The 25392-nt window shown below is 41.8% G+C and overlaps 1 protein-coding gene across 2 annotated transcripts; it reads right to left on the bottom strand.

Moving 5' to 3' along the window:
- Positions 1-799: 799 nt before the first annotated feature.
- On the bottom strand, positions 800-20632 carry WSB1 (WD repeat and SOCS box containing 1). 2 transcript variants are annotated; one of them, XR_004054854.1, is made up of 9 exons: positions 20220-20569; positions 12803-12971; positions 11126-11394; positions 9562-9693; positions 7601-7701; positions 5173-6705; positions 4284-4397; positions 2813-2920; positions 800-2246 (listed from the first exon to the last, which is right to left on the bottom strand). XR_004054854.1 is itself a non-coding variant. In XM_010383499.2 (9 exons), the coding sequence occupies exons 1-9, from the start codon at positions 20257-20259 to the stop codon at positions 2087-2089; spliced, it is 1266 nt and encodes a 421-aa protein (XP_010381801.1). In that variant the 5' UTR covers positions 20260-20632; the 3' UTR covers positions 800-2086. The 2 variants fall into 2 exon arrangements, 1 of the variants encoding a protein (XP_010381801.1); XM_010383499.2 differs by having other exon boundaries at positions 5173-5345; positions 20220-20632.
- Between the last annotated feature and the right edge of the window lie 4760 nt (positions 20633-25392).

Raw genomic sequence — 25392 nt, 5'->3', positions numbered from 1 at the left:
TGCCCGGCTAATTTTTATAATTTTAGTAGAGACAGGGGTTTCACTATTTGGTCAGGCTGGTCATGAACTCCTGGCCTTAAGTGATCCACCTGCCTTGGCCTCCCAAAGTGCTGGGACTACAGGTGTGAGCCACTGTGCCTGGCCAGCATATTTTAAAATTATAAAGCTGATATATTACCAAGTAAAATACAGGGGAAAAAAAGTCACAAGAAGTATAAAGATTAGATGCTTCTTGTGCTTCTTTTTGTAAAATATAGATGATCCTCAAGAAGTAACTTGAGCAGATTTTCTACTGGCCTTCAAATTGATAACCTACACCGCCTACAAATCTTCACATTCCTTAACAGAGCTAACCATAGGAACTTCCAAATAATTTCTCAGTGGAAATGAGTCTTCAAAATCACACATGGCTCATAGGAGTTTTGCTTTTTTTATGCCTTCTCAAAGGACCCAGACTGCTAGATTTTTATAATAACTACTTTAACCAGATAGGCTTACTATAGGCTGGTAGTTCCCCACTAAGAGATATTTTTCTTTTACTTAGTAGTCACTTTCCTGTGTTCTAGAGCTTCCCTATGCTTTTAAAATACGCATTATCACAACAGTTCTCCCAAAAACAAAACCACCATAAGAGTTGCTGCACTCGGGGAGCCTTGAATGAACTCTAGAGCAGCGCCTGAGTCCTGCATTCTTTATTCATTGTCCTTTTTGCTTGATTTGCCCATGGTGTACCATCAATCTTACAATGGAGACAGATAGAAAGTACTCCACCTAACCTATTTAAGAAACATTTGCAATATACTGTTTTACAAGTCTTTAATTAAAAAAACTCAACAAAAATATATAATTGAGCATTTTACATAATGCATACATTCTTAATATCTGCAGGTAAGATAACAGAAGGCAAAAGCAGATATACTGTATTGCTTCTTTGGCAACTCACCAATATCATCCCCTGCAGAAACACAGAGTTTTTTTTTTTTAAATCTGTGGTCTTAAAATAATTGTCCCTTAGTACAAACAACATATTTAGCAGTAATACAGTATATGGACTTTTCAAATTCACAACAATTTATAATACTTTATACCACAAGGGTAAACTAGTAAGCTGCTTTCTAAAATTAAGGCAGCAGCAGTGTTTAGAGGGGGAGTAATAAAAAAGACATCCTTTTTCTAGTTATATCCTGGCTCTGCCTTCTTTGTTGTTGTTTTTAAATAATGTCACATTCAAGCTCTATGTCTTGGATGACACTCCTAAGGATAATAAAATCCTTTCCCTGTACATAAACTGTGTTTCACTTCCAGGTCAGTCTGACACTCTCCAACAAAACCAAATACATTTTGTATGACGCAACACAACTATTTTTTTTGAGATGGAGTCTCGCTGTGTTGCCCAGGCTGGAGCGCAGTGTGTGATCTTGGCTCACTGCAACCTCCGCCTCCTGGGTTCAAGCAATTCTCCTGCCTCAGCCTCCCAAGTAGCTGGGACTACAGGTGCGCACTACCACGCCTGGCCAATTTTTTTTTTTTTTTTGTATTTTTAGTAGAGACAGTTTCGTCATGTTTGCCTGGCTGCTCTCAAACTGCTGACCTCAGGTGATCTGCCCGCCTCAGCCTCCCAAACTGATGGGATTACAAGCGTGAGCTGCCACACCTCACCCAATTCAACTTTCTTAAGACAATATTTACCATCTAACTCAGTGTCCCAGAATTTAAAAATTCCTTATGCTTTACAGCAAAGATACATATTGTGGCTCTACTGAAGCAACACATCATGTCAGAACTAAAAATCAGAAAAGCAAAAGGGTCCACTCAACATATAGCAGCTTATATCTAAATATATACATGTATGTATATGTTTTCACAGTTACATCTTTTAAAAAGTTTATTTTTGATATGTTCAGAAGTATTTCTATTGTCTATAAATAATATTTTAAAAGCTCAACTGATCAAAATGCAGTACAAGAACATATCAAATTAAATAAATCTTCTATGTCTTTAAAAACAGATAATTGAAGTCAGTAAAGCTTGAGGTTTGTGTTAAGTGTATTCTGTCAGTCCCTACTACTAGGGAAGGCAGAATCTTCTAAATACGATAGGAGAGAAACTCCAAAAGCTTGGAAGGAACTGGCAGCTCCTGGACTTCTTGGGTGGGCATCACTCTTCGGATTGACATGCGACATAAATGTTGCAGGCTAGGGACCTGCCGTGGAGTGGCCCAAAAATACACACTTCCGTCATGTGTCCTAAACAGAAACAAAGCACATGGTTAGTCACCCAGGTATATGTATTTCAATGTCGCTACAGCTCAAACAACTATCATCCAATACATGTGAGTACTGGAGTCACAAACTTCACATTAAAACCCAACTAGGAAGAACTAATCAATGATGTATTCTATAACAAGGTAACACTACTATATAAGAATACTTATTAGAATTTTACTAACAATAAACTACTAGCTGCTAAAAGCCACCTTAAGTTGCCCCTTAAAGAAAGCCAGGTGTGGTGGCTCAAGCCTGTAATCCCAGCACTGTGGGAAGCTGAGGTGGGAAGATCACTTGAGGTCAGGGTCAGGAGTTTGAGACCAGCCAGGCCAACATGGTGAAACCCCGACTCTACTGGAAAAACAAATAAACAAACAAATTAGCCAGGAGTGGTGGTGTGCACCTGTAGTCCCAGCTACTCAGGAGGCTGAGGCAAGAGAATCTCCTTGAACTGGGAGACGGAGGCTACAGTGAGCAGAGATTGCACCATTATACTCCAGCCTGGGGGACTTCATCTCAAAAAAAAAAAAAGAGAATAGATTTACCCAGCAGCTAAAACACTGCCATCAGTAGAGAAGGCACAGCAAAGACCATTGCTCAAAGGTGCAACTTGCACTGGATAATCCTCATCAATTCTCCAGAACCTCACCATTCTGAAAACAAAATAAATTATTTAGTTGTCTTGTAGAAAATATAAGGTAAAAGCAACTTTTTTAAAATTTAGAAAGAAACACCATTGAGTTATAAGTCACAAAATACACAAATCACACCAACAGGCAATTATTGTAACTTGATTTATACAATTATAAAATATTTTAAGGTCTGTAATACCAGTTGGTAAACTGGATAAACTTTCACTTAAGAGACTACAATGCATGGTTGCCTTTCCTCCTTCCCAGTGTTCAAACCTAGAATGTTCACACCTGGAAGCTTTCTCCTTACTTTCCCACACTTACAATATAATCAACTTCTAGTCTGTTTCACCCTTTTCCCAAGACATTTTTTAAAGCTAGGTGGGCCTGGTAGCTCACAAACATAATCCTACACACTTTGGGAGGCTGAGGTGCGTAGACTGCTTGAGCCCAGGACTTTAAGACCAGCTTGGGCAACATCAGGAGCCTGTGTCTCCACAAAAATTTTTTTTAAAACATTAGCCAGGTGTGGTAGTGTACCCCTGTGGTGCAAGCTACTCGGAAGGCTGAGGTGGGAGGATCACCTGAGCCCAGAAAATCAAGGTTGTGGTGAGATGTGATTTGCCACTGCACTATAACCTAGGGCAACGAGGCAAGACCCTGTCTCCCAAAAACAAACAAACAAAAAAACAGGAAAAGAAAAAAAGCTTTTCACCTAGGCTGAATGTGTCTACAAATACAGCAGAGAACTAATATGCAGAATCTATCTGAGCAAACAGGAAAACAATGGTTGCGGACAAACAAAAAAAAACCTCTCTCCGTAAGTTTGCTAATATTCTGGAAAGAGAAGAGTTGCCTTATGAACTGATGTTACCAAACTACTCAATGCTATATGCATGAACACTGTAATGATAAAAGGATGTGAAAATGAGATGATTGCAACTAGTTTCTGCTTCTTACCAATAAGCAGCACATCTCATTCATGTGATATTTCATATTCTAGTCTCAATCGTGGTGGATACAAATTATTACTTATTTGTAATTCTTTTGGTTTTATTATTTGTTTCACTTTAGAAATTTCCTTCTGCTTCAACCTTTAAGACATTACTTTAAAAAATCTCTATAAGCTGGGCTAAAAGCTGACTAAAAATCAACCCACTATGCCTAAACAAGTTAAACAAGAAACACAGGGAGAGGAGAGGCATGCATTATCTTTAGTTTACACAGATAACTGTTCTGGCTGATATTCTTTAAGATACAACAAAATCTCCCAGGGGCTCGTGTTGAGGAAGAGACATTAAAACTCTTAACTGCAGAAAGGCTTTAAGGCTTAAGAATGTAAAAGGTAAAGGTAAGTCAGTCAAGCTATAATGCACATACTTACTTATCATCAGCAAGGCTTGCAATATGCAGTCCATCATGGCTAAAAGATACAGATCGTACCCACCGGTCATTTGCTCCTCCAGCAAATATTGGAGTAGGTGGGGGAAACAGGTGCCTGAGGTCAAATACATGTTTTCAGTGGATATCAGTCACTTCAAGAAAACAAAATTACCCAGGTACAAAGTACATCTGTCTTTGAATAGTGTTTAAAGTAGCTTTAGTTAATATAACTGAGAAGACTGAGTAGAAATGATACATCCAAATTATAAGTCACCTGAAAAGAATTAATATTTTATGGTCGGGGACAGTGGCTCACGCCTGTAATCCCAACACTTTGGGAGGCCGAGACAGGTGGATCATGAGGTCAAGAGATTGAGACCATCCTGGCCAACATGGTGAAACCGTCTCTACTAAAAATACAAAAATTAGCTAGGTGTGGTGGCACGCGCCTGTAGTCCCAGCTACTCAGGAGGCTGAGGCAGGAGAACTGCTTGAACCCAGGAGGTGGAGGCTGCAGTGAGCCGAGATCGCGCCACTGCACTCTAGCCCCGCGACAGAGCAAGACTGTCTCAAACAAACAAACAAAAAAAAAACAACAACAACAAAAAAAACTTTGGTTGTAACTGTTTTTCTCCAAAAACTCTAAACATAATTAGTACTTCTATAGATAGCTGGGTACTGTTAAGCAGCAAGACTTGTATCAAGACAGCCAAATTTATTTTTAGAATTTATATCTAAAGCTTTCCATTAGTCAAGGGCTTAAATAATACTAACATTTTAAATTACAATAGACAGTAATTTTAGGTTTCATATGTTGGTGATTCTAATTATTCACATAACTTGATAAGCAGAGATGAATTATAGACTAAAATAATTCATGTTGTACCCACCCAAATTCCATCAGAATGTCTCCATCATGTGGATCCCAGATATATACTCGAGTATCGTAAGATGCAGTAGCCAGTAATGCTCCATCAGGAGAAAAGTCACAAGCTACCACATCATGGTGATGTCCTTCTAGCTTCCGTATCATGGTGTATTTATCCATATTCCAAAGGAAAACCTGCAATAAAAAGGCAAATGTTATAGCTTCATTCAGACACACAGAGGACAAAATGGCACATCTTAAACTAAAACTGCTAAATTTAATTAAGATTATATTAAGCATTATAAATTATGAGTAATTTAAAGAATATGCTCAGTGTCATAGTCAGATTAAAATCAGTCTTTAAGTTAATTAAGGCAGACATGCAAATTCTATTTCAAATGTTTCTGTTAAATGTTAATTTAAAAATAAGCCTAAACATAAAATAAAGGCAATGCAATTTAACCACAAAGCTATACTGAAATCCATTTATTCCAAAAACTAATTAACTAAAATATACGGAAATAAATAGGGTTAAGTACTACAAACCCCCTTCTCTTTTTTTCCAGAAACTACCAGATTTTTAAAAAAATATACAGACAGAAAACGTAAGTTTAACAAATTGTTACTCCATTGGCATCTCCCTTTGAGATAATCACTTGTTTACAATAGGCTTGGGTCACCAACTTGAGCCTAGGAAGAGAAACAGATACTGCAAGCAAATAGAATATTCACAGCCAAATGAAATTTCTTTGGCAAACAACAAGGATGTTAAACCACATTACAAAATGAAAATGCTATTTTATGAAAATAATAGTTACATTTCAATAAATCAAAATTTAACCATCTTATTTTTCCCAAACTGACCACAATCATAAGTCATTTGAAGTATAAAATGGTTCAATTATTTAAGAATAAGTTCACATACAATTTTAGATTCTAAAGATTAGTAGTTAACTGTGCAGAATAGCTCTAAATAGGATTCTAATGTTTACTTCAGTCTGTTATATTAAATGTGAGCTTAGAGGTTTATCCTAATAAGACAATCTCTCCTCTTGGAGTAAAGCAATCCTTTTTGCTTTTTTTTTTTTTTTTTCTGCACAGACATAATACATTATTTCTAAAAGAAAATAAGTACAAATTTTAAATTGAATCAAAGATGTAAGATATCTCTGGAATTTTAAAGAATTCCAAAAAACAGCACAGAGAAACCATTTGAAAGCCAAACACTTTATATTAAATTGGTTTCACTTGTCAGACTCCCAAATCCATAAAACTGGAAAATCAATTTACTTAGGAGTCAGTGAATTTTACTGTGGGGAAAATTACTTAAAAAAGAAAAAAGAAAGAAAGAAAAGCAGAAAGTGGACATCGACCAGCACCTGTGTACGTACAGTACACCTTGCAGCCGAATGCAAGGTTACTTCATCCTATGGTAAAGGTCGCCCCCAGCCCGGTAGCCAGAGATGCCACTCTTTCTGCCCAGCTAACACCATTGTGCGCCTGTGTGCGAGTGGTGCCAGCATAACCTCAATCACACCAATATTGCTGCCACCACCTGTGACAGGGAAAGCAAGAAGCATATGGAAAACACACAGCCTAAAACAGCAATGTCAACATCTAATTTTGTTCTTCTTATGATTTGTAAAGAACTAAACTGAGTATCTTGTTTTAAACTTCCAACATTTATAACTATCATTTTAACATACTCCTTGGGTAAATAAAATGCATTTCAACTAGTCTCCCACCCTCCATTAATTCAAAGTGCATTTTAATTATCACATGTATTTGGACTTCAACCATTTTATAAATATTTTTAGCTACTGAGATCAATTTAACTATACTAACTTAGAAATGGTAAACAACTAAAAGAGTTCATCAATAAGCATAACCCTCTTAACAGTCACTTTACTTAAGCTGTCTATAGGTATGCTATGTAAGACAAATAGTATCAAATTTCACCTATACCTTAACTCTAGGACATACATGATTGCTATTTTTATATTACTGTAAGTTACTTTTTTTCAGTTAAATGTACAGGACCAGCTGGGACTCAAAACTTTAAAAACAGCAAACTGGACCAAAAAAAATAGAACAACAGAGAAGAAAATAATTAGCAAAGGAATGTCTTAACATATAGACTAGATCTCTTCTACAGCACATAAACTTTTCTAGACTTACAAACAACAAAAAAAACAAAAAAAACAAAAAAAAAGAAAACCCTGATATGCCCCTCATTTTCTATTATCTCTAAAAACAATCCAACTTCTCACTTGGCAATCAATAACTATATTTAATTTCCTTCATGCAAATTCTCCCCCATCATGAAATAAAACATTTAAAATATTCATGACACCGAGCACAAACTTCATAGGTTACTTAGATTTAAAATGATTATGCACACATTATCATAATCCAATTCACAGTGAATGTACAAGAACTTTGACACATACTGCTTTACTGGCTCCGACTGAACACAGCATAGAAGAGTCAGGAGAGAATGCACAGCTGTACACCCAATTCTGATGCCCCCTCAATACTTTCATCATGTTTCCTGAACAAAAGAAATAATCTGTATTAACCCTAGAATCCACTTCAAATGAGCAGTATTTCAAAACAGCAGTAAATCAAAGGATCACAAACATTTATAGCTGAAAGCAATTTATCTATAACAAGGGTTACTGACATACACCAGCTGCTTATTTTAAATTTTACTGGAACACAATCCTGTCCGTGTGTTTACGTTGTGCTCTACAGCAGACAGCATGGTTCACAAGCCTCGAATATTTAACATCTAGCACTTCAAGAAGTCGTCTGGGGCCTGGCGCGATGGCTCTTGTCTGTAATTCCAACACTTCGGGAGGCTGAGGTGAGTGGATAGCTTGAGGCCAGGAGTTCGAGACTAGTCTGGCCAACAGGGTGAAACTCATTGCTACTAAAAAAAACATTAAAAAAATTAGCCAGGCATGGTGGTGCATGCCGGTAATCCTAGCTACTTGGGAGGCTGAGGCACAAGAATTACTTGAACCTGGGAGGCAGAGGCTGCAGTGAGCTGAGATGGCACCACAGAACTCCAGCCTAAGTGACAGAAAAAGTCTGGGACACCCCAGCCCCACCCCATCTATAGAAGACCAAATTTTTAGTTCAATCCCCTTATTTTAAAAGTTAAGGAACTAGAACACAACAGCAAGGTTAAGAAACTTGACCATCTTCAAAATGCCTTTTCATTCTTCCTTTTTGAAAACCTACAACCCACTCCAAAGTCCTTGTGTATTATGCCCACAGCACACAGCTATGCTTAAGTATACTGAACTCTTAGTTTTACAAAAACTTACTGAGTGCCTATGCATGCCAGGCCCTATGCCGGCACTGAGGATATAGCTGGAAATAAGGCAAGGACCCTACTATCTTGGAGCTTATATTTTACTAAGCCTATGTTCTTAAAACATGTACACTGCTGAAATTAGTTTGAGATAAGCAAGCATCATTCGATATGCAAAAGAAAATAAAAATTATTAAAATATTTCAACTGTTGGGATCCCTTTGCACCTCAACAGCTGAGCAGATAAAATGCAGAGAAGGTCCTTCATGACTTGTTAATGTTAGCATAGTATTTTATTAAGGAATGGTTACTACTTATCAGCTGGAACATCTCCAGATCTGAGGGTTTTGTTTCCTACTAAATCAATTAAAGCTTTATTACCCCTAGGCAAGCCTGTTAACCTCTAGCTTGAGGCTGTTAGAGCACCAACAGACCTTAAATTTAAGGTTTTAGTTAAACATATAAATCTTTCATTAGGGACTAAGAAAGGGGAAAAGATGCTCATCTCAAATGAGGTGGCATCTCCAAAACTTTGTAAGGCTTAGAGAAAGGTGAGTACTTGACACCAACATATCTTTCTATTGTATTGGACAGTAAATCTTTCACTTTTTATACAAGCATGTCTTAACCTAGCCAATTTATTATAATGCTTACTCATATTTACGTATTATAAATTCTGGTATGTAGGTCATGTTTTAATTTAAATTTTATCAGATACTAAGTTATTTCAAGATCTACCTAAATTTTCCCTAAGCCAATGCAATAAGTTAATAACCCTCCCTAAGGGGACATAAACAGACTGGTTCCATAAAACCCTAAATCTGATCCACATTTGGTCCTCAGATAGTTGATACAGATCTATGAGTTTCTGAATATCAGATCATTTACTTCGAATAACTGTTGGCTCCTATTCTGGGTCACATTTATGTTTTTCTTTGACCTATTCAGGAAAGGAACCAAAATGTTAGGCAGAGAAAAGGAACTTTGATCACATGCCATTTTTAAAGTCAAATGCCCCAAATGTTCCCAATACCTCTCAATAGTAGTATCAAGAAACGAATCCTAGTTCATAGTTGGGAAAAAAAGACATACCATCATCTTTCAGGTCCCACACTCTGAGAGTTTTGTCTCTTGAAGCTGACACCAGGATCAAGCTTCCATCTGGAGCAAAAGTTAAATCTCTGACCACTTCAGTATGATCTACCAAGTTAAGGAGGAGTTTTCCTAAATACGATAGAAAAGGGACAAAAAAGACAGTATTAATGTTTTTGTTTTGTTCTTATTTTTCTTGAGACAGGGTCTCACTCTGTCATTCAGGCTGGAGTGCAATGGCACAATCTTGGCTCACTACAGCCTCCACCTCCTAGGTTCAAGCAATCCGCCTACCTCAGCCTCCGAAATAGTTGGAACTATAGTTACAAGTCACCATGGCTCGCTTTTTTTTTTTTGTAGTGATGGAGTCTCACCATGTTGCCCAGGCTTGTCTAGAACTCCTGGGCTCAAGTGATCCCCCAGTTTTGGCCTCCCAAAGTGCTGGAATTACAGGCATGAACTTTAAAATATAAAATCAAATTATTTCTTGCTTGTTATTTCCCTGGCCTAGGAAATGTTAAGCTCCCCCAAAGATTCATGTTATCCCACAACAACTTTAGTTTTCAAACATGATCCCAATGAAAAAACTGTATTTAAATAATACCGTAAGAGCTTTGTTTTTTTTTTTTTTTTTGAGACGGAGTCTTGCTCTGTCGCCCAGGCTGAAGTGCAGTGGCCAGATCTCAGCTCACTGCAAGCTCCGCCTCCTGAGTTTACACCATTCTCCTGCCTCAGCCTCCTGAGTAGCTGGGACTACAGGCACCCACCACCTCGCCCGGCTAGTTTTTTGTATTTTTAGCAGAGACGGGGTTTCACCGTGTTAGCCAGGATGGTCTCGATCTCCTGACCTCGTGATCCGCCCGTCTCGGCCTCCCAAAGTGCTGGGATTACAGGCTTGTGCCACTGCGCCTGGCCTAAGAGCTTTGTTTTCTAAGAAAATCTATGTGTTCATCCTACTTTTTTCAAGAACCCAAATTCTGACTCATTATCACCTATGTTAGTATCACTTGTTATGTTCTAATGTATATGTTGTTTTAATGCTTCTTTAAAAATCCTTTACATTTTTGAGTAATATTACATACCAGAAAGTGTTTTAGGCAATAAGCAACACATTGATTTTTAGACGCCCAAAGAATTTAACTTCTCAACCTATCTAAACTTTCACTAAGCCTTTCCAAGTTGAGATAATGATTGTTGAAATTTGATTGACCTTGAAAACCTCTAAGCTATCAATCATTGAAAAAGCACAAAACACCTTGACCATGTGAGTCATTAACTAAGTAACTAGGTTATAAAGGACAACTAATTAAACATTCCCTAGAAAAGCCTTTCCTACTATACTACTCTCTTAAGAGTGATGAAGCAATACGAACTCTTATCATTTTCCTAAATTAAAATGATGAGCTGAAGAAGGTGATATTCAGGTCAAATTATAAAGACACACTTATGTCATCAATTCTTGCTTTTCAGTAAGCTGAAATCCTCAAAACCTAATTCCAGTGCCTATGAGTAGTGCCCTGCATCACAAAATAATACATTTGCTTTAAAAACTATGAATCCATACCTGTATATACATCCCATATTTTGATACGCCCATTGTTCAACCCTGTAGCAAGAAGTAGCTGATCTTGTCCAAATCTGAAGCGATGCCATTCTATATTTACACAGCGACTCTGTTTTTCTGGAACTGACGACCCAAAAGCGAGACTCCAGACTATATCTCCACAGTCTATAATATGTTCACGAGGCTTATTTTTCTGACCACCATCACTATTTTGTCTTGGCAATCTTAAACTGCTTGAATTGGTAACATTCTTGGTGCCATGCAAGAGACTGGGGTGGGGGAAGTCAGATGGAAATTGTATTATTATTCACTCTGGACTCCTCTGGACATTGAATAATTACAACTGTTTGTTAAAATAACCTCAGTGTTGTTATAATGACACCAAATAACAATATAATCCTATAGATAGGAAGGGAAAGGTTGCTATTGGAACTATGAGAGAAGGACCGAATAAATTCAGGTCATTAATAGAAATTCTCAGTGACTGAGTAGTAAGTTCAACAATAAAGCAATTTATATTATAACTTATTTGCCTCCCAAAATTTCCTCAAAACCACCGTATCAACTGGTGCTCCTTCAACCTAAAAACACAAATATAAATAAGCAAAAACCAACCAACCAAACAAAAAAAACCCAGTAACTTAAGATATGGTCAAGCTGATACCAGAAAATTGCCTTAAGGGAGAAAAAAAATCCTCAAACCATGACCAGTTTCCCATAGGTTCTAGACCTCAAGTAATACGTAATGAGAACATTAGTGACTATAACCATGAAGGTCTACTAGATACAAAAAAAAAACAGGGAAAGATCCAATATAGCATATTATACATTTTAGAAAAACATTCAACAAACATCCAAACTCAATTTACCCAAGCAGAGGGACCATATGTCCATTAAAAACAAAAACAACAACAACAAAGGCCCAGGCTTGGTGGCTCACGCTTGTAATCCTAGCACTTTGGGAGGCCGAGGAGGGTGGATCAGCTGAAGTCAGGAGTTCGAGACCAGCCTGGCCAAAATGGTGAAACCCCTGTCTCTACTACTATGCATCAGTTATCCAACATGTTGTAAAATCCAAGTGAATCCAAAAAGCTTCACATCACAGAAGTCACCTGCTCTGGCACAACACTATATATATGCATTTGTTAGACACAATCTGACTTTAATGTACAGAAAAACTTAATGTATAAATAAGACCAGACAATTCTTTTTTTTTTTTTTTTGAGACAGAGTTTGGCTCCGTCACCCAGGCTGGAATGCAGTGGTGCTATCTTGACTCACTGCAACCTCCGACTCCTGGGTTCAAGCAATTCTTCTGCCTCAGCCTCCTGAGTAGCTGGGACTACAGGTGTGCCACACCATGCCCAGCGAGTCTTTGTATTTTCAGTAGAGATGGGGTTTCACCATATTGGCCAGGCTGGTCTCAAACTCCTGACCTCAAGTGATCTGCCTGCATTGTTCTCCCAAAGTGCTGGGATTACCGGCCTGAGCCACTGCGCCTGGCCCAAAGAATTCTTTACACAAAATTTCCAATAAATATATTCAGCCCATGATTAAAACTCACAACACCATCTATAAAGTAAAACTTAAATATCAAAATGTTTTTATTACCCTACACTGAGAGAAAATAGTAAATTCCACAAACAGATACAAAATACAGAAAAGAAAAAGTCTTACAAGTTCTGAAGGCACTGGGACCACGGAACAAGTTTTACTGTGCGATGTCCTTGTGACCAAGCAAAGTATGAACCATCTGGAGCAAAAGCAACAGTCCAATTTTCACGACCACATTTCTTGTCAAAAGGAGCTGCAGGAGCTAAAAGTTCACCTATAGTACGTGATCTCACTAAAAGGAAAAATAAAAATACTTGATATCATATATAACCAACAATACATGTGAGACTGCTTCCATATTACTTTGGGATTGAGTTTCTTCCTTCTTCCATGCAGATAAAGTATAATGAGTTCTGCATTCCATCCTCTAACCGGGGGTATGCAGTATATGAAGACCCCTTAATGATAATGACTATCTCCAAGTTTTGATAAAGTGATTTCCCTAAAATTTCCCAATACAAGAGTTTTAAAGAAAGTTTCAGTAAAAAAACTGGTCAAGTAATAATAATGTAATGACCAATTAGATTTAACAATTACAAAAGTCCTAACTTTTGCATTGTATTATGTTCTCATCAAATTATTAACATTTAAGATGCAAGAAATTAAACTTAGCTGGCAAAGTATCTTCCAAATTAAATTTCTTAGCTTTCAAAAACCATACCTCACTATAAAATACAATATTACACCATTACTCAAAGGAAAGCACTATAAAATATGCTATCCAAACAAGTATTTGTGTCCTTTTCAGGCCAGGTCATAAAAATCACAAAACCCTCAGAACTAGAAGAGACTTAAAGGTTGTCTAGTCCAACCAGTGCTTTAGAAATGCATTATAGGCCTGGTGTGGTTGCTTACACCTGTAATCCCAACATTTTGGGAGGCTGAGATAGGTGGATCACTTGAGGTCTGGAGTTCGAGACCAGCCTGGTCAACATGGTGAAACCCTGTCTCTACCAAAAATACAAAAATCAGCTGGGCGTGGTGTTGGGCACCTGTAATCCCAGCATGAGGTAAGAGAACTGCCTGAACCCAGGAGGCAGAGGTTGCAATAAGCCAAGAAAGTGCCACTGTACTCTAGCCTGGGTGGAGTGAGACTCTGCTCTGTCTCAAAAACAAAAAAGCTAAAATAAAAGAAAATGCATTATAGCTGGGCATGGTGGTATGCTGGAGCATGCCTGTAATACCAGCTTCTTGGAAGGCTGAGGCATAAGAACTGCTTGAGCCTTGGAGGTGGAGACTGTAGTGAGCCATGACTGCATCACTGCACTCCAGCCTGGGTGACAGAGGAAGACTCTGTCATTAAAAAAAAAAAAAAGAAATAAAACCAAAATGCATTATATTTGTGATTGTCAAATAGTGGTCCCTAAGAGTCTTCCTAATGGGCCTCACACTGACTCAAAAATGGAAGTATTTTGTTTTTTAAGGACAAAAAATGGACAATTTTAAATTCAGATTACTAAAATTTTGTATTCCTAACAAAAATTGGCATATTACCAGAGTATATGGAGAATACTACTTCCATATTTAATAACAAGCATGATCAACAAGCTCATACTGCAATGTATGCATGCAAACTCAGAATTTTCTCAATTTGGGGAAAGGAGCTTCTTTATTAGTGTATCACCTATTTTGGGTTGGTCTTAATTTTCCCTATTATCTATTTTGTGGTCAGTTGTCTGGTCAATTGTACAGTGTATAATAAATTTTTATGTATTTCTGGTTTAAACTTTCCAACATCTAACCTTTAATATAGTCTACGTACTGCTGTTCATGTAAGAACCACTTACACTGCTATAGTTAGAGAACCTGGACATGGACACATACATATATACACATATATACACACACACACCCAAAACGTACTTGTTCAGTTTGAATGTATGCTCCGTCAATAGTTAGCATAGCACCTGGCATATGACAGGTGCTCAGTAAATATTTATTGAATGAATATGAAAGCACACATTTATGCTCCCATTCTACAGTGATTTAAATATGTTATCTGCCCAACTCTTGACACCTTAACAAATAGGTGTGGTTTTTATGATATTCATAATTAGGCTTACACTATTTTGGTGCAACTGAGACGGCTTTTAATGACTCAAAATCTTCCTCGTACCACTCTACCCACTCAGTACTGATTCTGACCTAAGAGAATAAGCCTACTGCTATCCTCATAACATTTATATATTGAAGATAGCCATGAATGAAATCTTTTTACCAGGCTAAAAGATCTCTATCCTTCCAATCATACCTTAGATCACATGGTTTCAAGTCCATTTCCCATCCTAACTTCATCATACCTTTCTGGATAAATTCTAGTTAGTAGTGGCCCTCATCAAAGTGGCACCCAGAACTAACCACAATACTTCAGGTGTGGTTTAATCAAAGCTGCAGAAGCCCTCACCCACCCACCCACCCCGTATTAGCACAGCTTAAGATGACATTAACTTTACTGGCAGTCACATAACTTTCTGTTTTCTTGAGTCAGGGTCTCGCTCTGTCACCCAGGCTGGAGTGCAGTAGCACAATAACGGGGCACTGTAGCCTCGACCTCCCAGGCTCAGGCGATCCTCCTTCCTCAGCCTCCCAAGCAGCTAGGTCCACAGACATGCACCACCACACCCAGTTAATGTTTTTATTTTTGTAGAGGTAAGTTCTCCCTTTGTTGCCCAGGCTGTCTCAAACTCCTGGGCTCAAGTGATCTTCCCACCTTCAGCCTCCCAAAGTACTGGGATTACAAGTGTGAGCCACATAACTTTCTTAATACAAAATTCACAAACTTAGTGACCCTCAAATGCCTGCAGATACTTTTAACATACAAATGATTTCAGAAACAGCATGCTGCTCAGGTTTCCTTACATTTTTCCCAACCCACAGCCTTATTTGTTCCTTTTACCAGGGTTCTTTATATCCCTGGCCTCTGAATTTGCAACCCCTACCTGCGTAATTTTTTTAGACAGGGTCTTGCTCTGTTGCCAAGGCTGGAGTGCTGAGGCAAACTCGTAGGCTTAAATGATCCTCCTGCCTCAACCTCTTGAGTAGCTATAGCAGGGACTACGGGCACATGCCCCCACACTTGGCTAACTTAAAAAAACAAAAAAACAAAAACAAACTTTTTTTTCTTTTTTTTTAAGACAGAGTCTTGTTCTGTCGCCCAGGATGGAGTGCAGCGGCTTGATCTTGGCTCATTGTAACCTTTGCCTCCCGGGTTCAAGCAATTCTCCTGCCTCAGCCTCCCAAGTAGCTGGGATTACAGGCATGCACCACCACGCCCTAATTGTTATTATTATTTTTTGTATTTTTAGTAGAGACGGGGTTTCATCATGTTGGTCAGGCTGGTCTCGAACTACTGATCTCTTGATCCACCTGCCTCAGCCTCCCAAAGTGCTCGGATTACAGGTATGAGCCACCGCGTCCGGCAAAAAAACAATTTTTTATAGATAGGGTCTTGCTATGTTGCCCAGGCTGGTCTCCAGCTTCTGGCCTCAAGTGATCCTCCCACCTTGGTTTCCCAAAGCGGTGAGATTAAGGCATGAGCCACTGCATCAGGCATATTTTTTTTTTAACTTGGATTCCTGTTTAACCACATCTATCTTTTAAAACTCATAAATTTTAGGAGGGGAAAAAAATGCTAAGTTCACATATAAGGGAAGCAAGTTTAAAATCAACTTAAAAGTCTCTACAGAGAATATTTATGTAACTTGTATACAATGAGGAACAGCCCTTGCATTCAATTTCAAGAACATCTAGCAAATGAGACTAAAATTAAGCTCTCCCTTAGCAAGCATAAGCAAGACTAAATTTCTCATACAAGATTTTCTTTTTCTTTTCTTTTTTTTTTTTTTTGAGACAGAGGCTCGCTCTGTTGCCCAGGCTGGAGTGCAGTGGCACGATCTCTGCTCACTGCAACCTCCACCTCCCGGATTCAAGCAATTCTCCCTGCCTCAGCCTCCCGAGTAGCTGAGATCATAGGTATGCACCATCATGGTGCCCACCACCACGCCCAGCTAATTTTTGTATATTTTGGTAGAGATGGAGTTTCACCATGTTGGCCAGGCTGGTCTTGAACTCCTGACCTCAGGTGATCTGTCTGCCTCAGCCTCCCAAAGTGCTGGGATTACAGGCATGAGCCACCATGCCCAGTCTAGATTGTATTTTAAGGTTACTCTATATTTTTCTTCTACCTTGACCACAATCATGGAACACCTTGTGTACAGTGGTAATAGGACAGGCATACTGGTAATCCCAATACTCTGGTAGGCCAAGGTGAATGGATCACTTGAGCCCATGAGTTTGAGATCAGCCTGGGATATATAGAGTACCTCGTCTCTACAAAAAACTTTTAAAATTAGCAAGTGTGATGGCATGCACCTGTAGTCCCAGGCTGAAGTGGCAGAATTGCTCGAGCCCAGGAGGCAGAGGTTGCAGAGAGCCAAGATTTCACCACCACACTCCAGCTTGGGTGACAGAGCAAGACTCTGTCTCAAAAAAAAAAAAAAAAAAAAAGAGTAGGTCGGAGGCAGTGGCTCACGCCTGTAATCCCAGCACTTTGGGAGGCCGCCTGTAATCCCAGCACTTTGGGAGGCCGAGGAGGGTGGATCACCTGAGGTCAGGAGTTTCAGACCAGCTTGGCCAACACGGTGAACCACCCCCGCGCCCCCCACCGTCTGTACTAAAAATACAAAAAATAAGCCGGGTGTGGTGGCATGAACCTGTAATCCCAGCTACTTGGAACCGTGAGGCAGGAAAATCGCTTGACCCCAAGAGGTGGAGCTTGCAGTAAGCTGAGATTGCACTACTGCACTCCAGCCTGGACAACAGAGCGAGACTCAGTCTCAAAAGGAAAAAAAAGAAAAAGAAAAAGAGCGGTAACAGTTACTAACAAATTGGTTCGGATAGCAGAGACAATGAAATAATAACATATTTATAACATAATTCTCAAATATATACAAACTCAAGAAATAGAGCCATTATAAAAACTGCCAAATAAATGCATTTATCTGTTAAAAATTACTAATAATTGCCTTGATTGTGTTTCTTTGCTGGACAACAGGTAAATCAAATCGCCTTTGGTACTTTAATAAAATGTTTTAAGCGCTCAATTTAAATACTGGCACAATTTTATAAACCTAGCACAAAGTTTGTAATAAAGTGCTTTGAAAAAAAATTTTTAAGTTAAACCTTTATTACATTATCTGTAACTGTTTAATGTTAGCTACAGAAATGTATGATTTAATGACCTTGTTAACGGAAAGGCTGCCTGCCACGGGAAATCAGCCATAAGACACAATACTACATTATTAATATCTGTAAAATAACAACATATCATCTGAGTCACTGCTGAACCAAGCAAATCAGATTTACCTCCTTCTTTACATTCCTCCCCAAAATTTCATAACCAGAAAGGGACGATCTATGGCTGTGCCTTGTGAAAGAGGGCAGTAGCATCATACAGAATTATTTGATCATTCATGGAATCTTGCCTCTACTCTCTGTATGTCCTCAAGAAACTAAACTTGGCTTGGCTTTAACACCCAAGAAAAGAAAAAACATAAATCGTTAATCATAGATTTAAAAAGCTACACAGGAGAAATGTTTAACCTTGTACTAGTAACTTTTATACCATATCCTGGAACATTGAGACTTAAATAAGAAAAAAAAAAAAAAAAGAAAGAAAGAAAAAAAGAAAAGAAAAGAGAAATCAGGGGCTGGTGGGGGAACACTTAGTGGATGGTTCTACTTCATGGAGGTATGCTATCCATCTCTTAGAAAACAGAACCGGAAATCCGGGCGCGGTGGCTGAAGTCTGTAATCCTAGCACTTTGGGAGGCAGAGGCGGGCGGATCACCTGAGGTCGGCCGTTCGAGACCGGCCTGACCAACATGGAGAAACCCCATCTCTACTAAAAACACAAAAATTAGCCAGGTGTGGAGGCGATGCCTGTAATCTCAGCTACTCGGGAGGCTGAGGCAGGAGAATCGCTTGAACCCGGGAGGCGGAGGTTGCAGTGAGCCAAGATCGTGCACTCCAGCCTGGGCAACAAGAGCAAAAACTCCGTCTCAAAAGAGAAAACAAACAAAAAACAGGACCGCAAAGTTTTCAAAATGGTTTATCACGACGAAAGTAAAATACAGATTAAAAAAAAGGCAGATCACTCGTCTATAACATTATGGTGTAGCGAAATAAAAGAAAACCCACTGAACTGATAAGAACTTTTGAGTTCTTTGTCCCACTTCGTGATATACTTTCTAGTCTTAAAATACACTAAAAATAACTGGACACAAATTTTGTGTTCTTTGCATTTTTTTTTCTTTTTTCTGTGTGAACTCTGCTGCAATTTTTTTCCTTTTTTTCTGTGTTTGTATCTTTAAAAATGGTTATTAAAACCAGGGTCAAAGTCCCTTCCTAATCAATCATCCCTAAGACAACAAGTCCAGAATTCTAAAACAGCTGTTTCTAGATATAAAAATTCACCCACATAGAAAAGAGTGGGCGTTTTGGCTACTTCAGCCTCTTTCTTTCCTTCTCTAGAAATAACTCATCCTTGTACTTAGTAAAGGCACACATTCACTTCAAGAGTAGGAAAATGTAAATGGTCTCTGCTCAGTGGCCACAGCTAATTATTACTTAACACAGTAAGATCAGTGTTTGCTAAGTGTATCAGCCAATGTACAGCACCCCCAACACCATCAAACGTTGTTTCAGTTATTTTACTTTAAAAGAGGATTTAAATAATGCGACGTGCATTATTTAACCACTAAGCAGGTGTGGACGCACAACCTTCAACACTAATTGCCCTTTACTCGGCCGGCCAGGGCTACACACTAAGCCAGAAAAGCCTTTCCAGAGTTTCCTCTTCCGCACAAAAGCTTTCCTTCGGTCACTCCACCCAACCGCCCAGCTCCTCCCTTATGTGTTTGAAAGATAATTCTGAAAGAGTCTCCTCCCCCGAACCGCTGCGTTTCTTAACGCCACAACATTTTAAAAAATACCGTATTACTTTTGCCAGGCTGTTGGGACCTCTTCCGTCTCATTTCTCATCTAAGTGTGGTTGGTACACACGAGGACCCCCTCCTTTCGTTACCGCTCGGAATCCACAAGTTTAGTTTTCCCCATTGTAAACCTAAAGTCCCTGAGTGGCCCTTCCCTGTCCACTCGACAGTCAAGTCCTGAGCCAGGAACCCCAGGACGAGAACCCCGCGCGGACCTCCGACGAAGAAACCGGGCTCCGTGCCCGCCCCAGCCACGCAGCAACCGCGAGGGAGCACAGTAGGTGCTGCATCCACATCGGTGACGTTTACCCGCCCCCTCCCACCCCACCAACTCCTACCGAGGCGACTTCCTCCTCCTAGCTCTTGGGCTGGCCCTGGCGCACTCGAGCTCTTCCCTCAGACTCGGAGTCGCTTCCTCCCAAACCTCCTCCGGGGAGTCCCTGCCTTTCCCCGGCCCTCACGCGCCCACCCACGGTCCCAATCCTCACCGATCTCTTTCTCGTTGACCCTCGGGGGAAAGCTGGCCATCTATGGGGCACCGTCTGATTCCGGGAATACGATGTGGACCCAACGACAGAGAAGAGAGTGGCGAACGCTGAGGGGCGTGACGAGGGGTTGGTCCCTCCCGGGCTGGGGCAGTGGAGACGGGCGAGGGCGGCCGCTGCGGCTTCTGCTAACTGCCCCGCGAAAGCTCCCGAAGGTCTCAGACCAAAGTACGCGGTCAAACACAGACAATAGACCCTGTACCCAGCCTCGCGCCTGCGGAGCAAGTCTGTTCCCCCAACGCTGCCGACGGCAAACGAGACACTGGAGTCAAAATGGCGGGCGGCGCGGGAGCTAACTGGGCGGCAGGGGCGCGGCCACGTGACGTCAGAACCCGTGGCTCCGCCTCCCAACGCACTGGACGTGATCTCCCCGGCCGGGCGCTAGCGCGCGGGTGTTACCCGGGGGCCTTGCAAGGGGAGATCCAACCCAGGCTGGATCCGCTGACTGTGCCTGTAAGCCTGTGGCGTCTTCTGGGCTTGGATGTCTGATATGGAGTTTATAAGCTGAAGTGCCTTTGAAAAGGGCAAGCAGAGAATTGTATTATTAGCCTCCTAGCTTAAAGATTGCATGGAACTTAAACTGGCTGAACGGAAAAGAACAAAAAGACATTTCAAGTTTTCACTCAGTTTAGCCAACTCCCCAGCCCACAAGTACTGGGGAACTGAAGGATACACTGATGAAAAAGATAGGATTAAAATTAACATCGTTGTGCACCACCTGTCCAGCTACGATTGTTCGGACCTGAGCCAGCAGGTTTTAGGAAGGGCCGAGGGGAATGAGAAGGAGACTCTGGTGTGATCGCGCTGCAACGCGGCGCGAGGCCTCGCTGGACCGCCTTTGTCGTGGCTGGTGCCTGCAGCCTGATCGGCTGTGTAGGAGCTGGTTGTCCCCAGAGTCCTGACCGCTGGCCAAGATAGATCCCACTGTGTCAGCTCAGAATTGGTACTTCCTGCACCTTACCTGAAGGCCTCTGGGAGGCACCTAGTTGTCCACACATCAGACTGATAAATGTGTCAGTGTCTGCCAGATGCCAACTTGGTTCCCGGTCACAGATGACATATTTGCATTTTAATGGCTTCTCGTGTGAACCCTAAACATTGCAAAGGACTGGGGTATATGAGACTGGTGTCTCACGTGTCCATATGCAGATACCACCAAACAGGCTTTGTGTGAGCAACAAGGCTGTTTATTTCACCTGGACAAACGGAGGCAAGATGGCGCAGTTCCGGGGGCAAGATGGCGCAGTTCCGGGTTCTTCACCGTCAACTTTCCCGTGAGCCGGAAAGACACCGGTCGACTGCGCAGCAACCCGACCTCCGACGGAGAGAAACCGGAACCCGCCTAGCCACGCCTACCGCCCCGCCCCCAACCCGCCTATGTCCCGCCCACTGCCCGCCCACTCCTGGGCCCAGGACATAAAAGCCGCTCCCAGCGGGCGGGCGCGTGGTGCGAACTTCCTTGGCCCCTCCTTGTACGCGGTACCCAGGAACCTCTTCCGAGAAGCGGAGCGAACTTCTTTGGCCCCTCCTCCTACCCGGGACCCAGGAACCTAGTCGGAGAACGCTTCTGCGAACTTCCTTGGCCCCTCCTCCTACCCGGGACCCAGGAACCTCCTCCGAGAATGCGGGGAGCGAACTTCCTCGGCCCCTCCTGGTACGCGGGACCCAGGAACCTCGCCGGAGAATGCCAGAGCGACTTCGGCGGCCTCCGTCGGCCTCCACCGCCGGAGGCCGGTGAACCTCGCCCCTCCCTCACATTGGCTTGTAAATAAAGTTTTTTTTTGCCTTGCCTACTTGCCTTTTCTCTGGCATTTGTTCTGGGGGTCGCATTAAAGCAAATCAGTGGGATTATCATGAGTTCTTATAGGTTTTGGGATAGGCAGTGGAATTAAGAGCAATGTTTCAGGGACAGGGGGTGGATCTCACAAAGTACATTCTCAAGGGTGGGTAGAATTACAAAGAACCTTCTTAAGCATGGGGGAGATTATAAAGAACTTAACAGTAGGGGACATTATAAAGTACATTGATCAGTTAGGGTGGGGCAGAAACAAATCACAATGGTGGAATGTCATCAGTTAAGGTTATTTTCACTTCTTTTGTGAATCATCAGTTGCTTCAGGCCATCTAGATGTATCCAGATGGCCAGCGGTCAGCGAGGCCTCGCGGCACGTTGCGGCGCGATCACACCAGAGTCTCCTTCTCGTTCCCCTCGGCCCTTCCTAAAACCTGCTGGCTCAGGTCCGAACAATTGTAGCTGGACAGGTGGTGCACAACGATGTTAATTTTAATCCTATCTTTTTCATCAGTGTATCCTTCAGTTCCCCAGTACTTGTGGGCTGGGGAGTTGGCTAAACTGAGTGAAAACTTGAAATGTCTTTTTGTTCTTTTCCGTTCAGCCAGTTTAAGTGCAGGTCACTGGGCATATGATGGCTTAGCTTGGACTCAGAGGCCTGGCATTCCTGTCTTCTTATATTAAGAAAAATAAAACAAAAGTGGCAAAGGGTTGGGGTGGCAAAAATTTTGGGGGGTGGTATGGAGAGATAATGGGTGATATTTCTCAGGGCTGCTTCAAGTGGGATTAGGGGCGATGTGGGAACCCAGAGTGGGAGAGATTAAGCTGAAGGAAGATTTTGGGGTAAGGGGTGATACTGTGGGGTTGTTAGAAGAAGCATTTGTTATATAGAATTTTTGGTGATGGCCTAGATGTGGTTTTGTATTGTGTCCGGAATTGGTGGGTTCTTGGTCTCGCTGACTTCAAGAATGAAGCTGCAGACCCCTCATGGTGAGTGTTACAGTTCTTAAAGATGGTGTATCTGGAGTTTGTTCCTTCTGATGTTCAGACATGTTTGGAGTTTGCTCCTTCTGTTGGGTTTGTAGTCTCGCTGGCTTCAGGAGTGAAACTGCAGACCTTCCTGGTGAGTGTTACAGCTCTTCAGGCGGCGCATCTGGTGGTGTTTGTTCCTCCGGCGGGGAGTTGTTCATTCCTCCTGGTGGGTTCGTGGTCTTGCTGGCCGCAGGAGCGAAGCTGCAGACCTTTGCAGCCAGTGCTACAGCTCATAAGGGCAGCGTGGACCCAAAGAGTGAGCAGCAGCCAGATTTATCACAAAGAGCAAACGAACAAAGCTTCCACAGTGTGGAAGAGGACCGCTGCCTGGCTCAAGCTTTTATTCCCTTATCTGACCCCACCCACATCCTGCTCATTGGTCCATTTAACAGAGGGCTGATTGGTCTATTTTACAGAGAGCTGATTGGTCCATTTTACAGAGAGCTGATTGGTTCGTTTGGAGAGGGTGCTGACTGGTGTGTTTACAATCCTTTAGCTAGACACAGAGTGCTAGCCAGAAAAGTTCTCCAAGTCCTCACTAGGTTAGCTAGATACAGAGTACCCATTAGTGTATTTACAAACCTTGAGCTAGACACAGAGTACTGATTGGTGTATTTACAAACCCTAAGTTAGATACAGAGTGCTGATTGGTGCGTTTACGATCACTTAGGTAGACATAAAGGTTCTCCAAGTCCCCACTGGACTCAGGAGCCCAGCTGGCTTCACCTAGGGGATCCCACACCAGAGCCTCCAGCAGTAGCTGCCCACCAGTCCCTTGCCCTGTCTGCACTCCTCAGCCTTTGGGTGGTGGATGGGATCGGGGCCATGGAGCAGGGGGTGCGCCCATCGGGGAGGCTCTGGCTGCGTGGGAGCCCACAGTGGAGGGGGGAAGGCTCGGGCATGGTGGGCTGCAGGTCCTGAACCCTGCCCTGCAGGGAGGCGGCTGAGGCCCAGGGAGAATTCGAGCACAGTGCCGGTAGGCCCGCACTGCTGGGGGACCTGGTGCACTCTGCAGCTGCTGGCCCAGGTGCTAAGCCCCTCACTGCCCGGGGCCAGTGGCACCAGCCAGCGCTCCAAGTGCAGGGCCCACGGAGCCCACGCCCACGCGGAACTTGTGCTGGCCTGCGAGCGCTGTGCACAGCCCCAGTTCCAGAGGGAGCTGGCTCTGGCCTCGGCCAGCCCAGAGAGGGGCTCCCAGAGTGCTGTGGCAGGCTGAAGGATTCCTCAAACACTGCCAGAGTGAACGCTGAGGCCAAGGAGGCACCGAAAGCGAGGGCTGCTAGCATGTTGTCACCTCTCAGTATGAATTGAGAAACTAAACGAAAGACACAAGATCCGAATAAGAGAAGGAAAAAAGAAATAGGTATTAAAGGACCAAGAATTGGGCGTACCCAGGACGTCCAATTAGAGAGTGTCCAAGGGGGTTCAACATTATTGTTTGCTTGGTTGGCGAGTTTTTGGGCCCTATCCTTGAGTTTTTTTATGTTGTCATATAACAGGTAAGACTGATTTAGGTAAAAACAACACTCTGCAATTAAAAATATACAGAGTCCTCTTTTTTTAGCAGTAAGTTGAGGCCTTGATTTTGGAGGAAAGAGAAATGCAAAGTTAGCAATTGTTTGTTAAAGAAGGATTAGAAATGGCTAGGAGAGAGTGACTGAGACTGATAGTGTGGTGGACATGGCTGGGGAGAGGTAGAGGGTGGCATAAGAATGGGAACGAGAATAAGAGTAAGTATAAAAGTAAAGAATAGAACTTCATCAGGGTGAAAGTATTGGAGGGTACCTTGCACTGAAGATCTTCTACCCACTTTAAGAGAGACTTAAAGGTGGTGATTTAAGGTAAAAACAGGAGCCACTAAATACCAAGAGCCTGAGGAACTGCTTGGGTGATTTGACTAATAAAGGTTGGTCCGTTATTGGACTGTATAGAGTCCAATTAATTATATTGGACTATATAATTAATTAATGTATAGAGGTGGGAAGGCTAAACCAAGGAATTATGTCTGACAAAAAGGGAAGAAATGACTGCGGTGGCCTTTTCAGACAACGCTTCTCAGATGGCCTCTACCCATCCAGTGAAAATGTCTACCCAGACCAAAAGGTATTTTAGTTTCCTGACTCGAGGCATGTGAGTAAAGTCAATTTGCCAGTCCTGGGCAGGGGCAAATCCCTGAGCTTGATGTGTAAGGAAGGGAGGGGGCCTGAATAATCCCTCAGGAGTAGTAAGGAGTAGTAGAATAGCAGATGGAACACTGAGAAGTGATTTCCTTGAGGATAGATTTCCATGATG

Source organism: Rhinopithecus roxellana, chromosome 19, assembly GCF_007565055.1.
Source record: "Rhinopithecus roxellana isolate Shanxi Qingling chromosome 19, ASM756505v1, whole genome shotgun sequence".
Lineage (NCBI taxonomy): Eukaryota > Metazoa > Chordata > Mammalia > Primates > Cercopithecidae > Rhinopithecus > Rhinopithecus roxellana.
The sequence above is the reverse complement of the archived record's forward strand: the minus strand, read 5'-3'. Positions and strand labels throughout refer to the sequence as shown.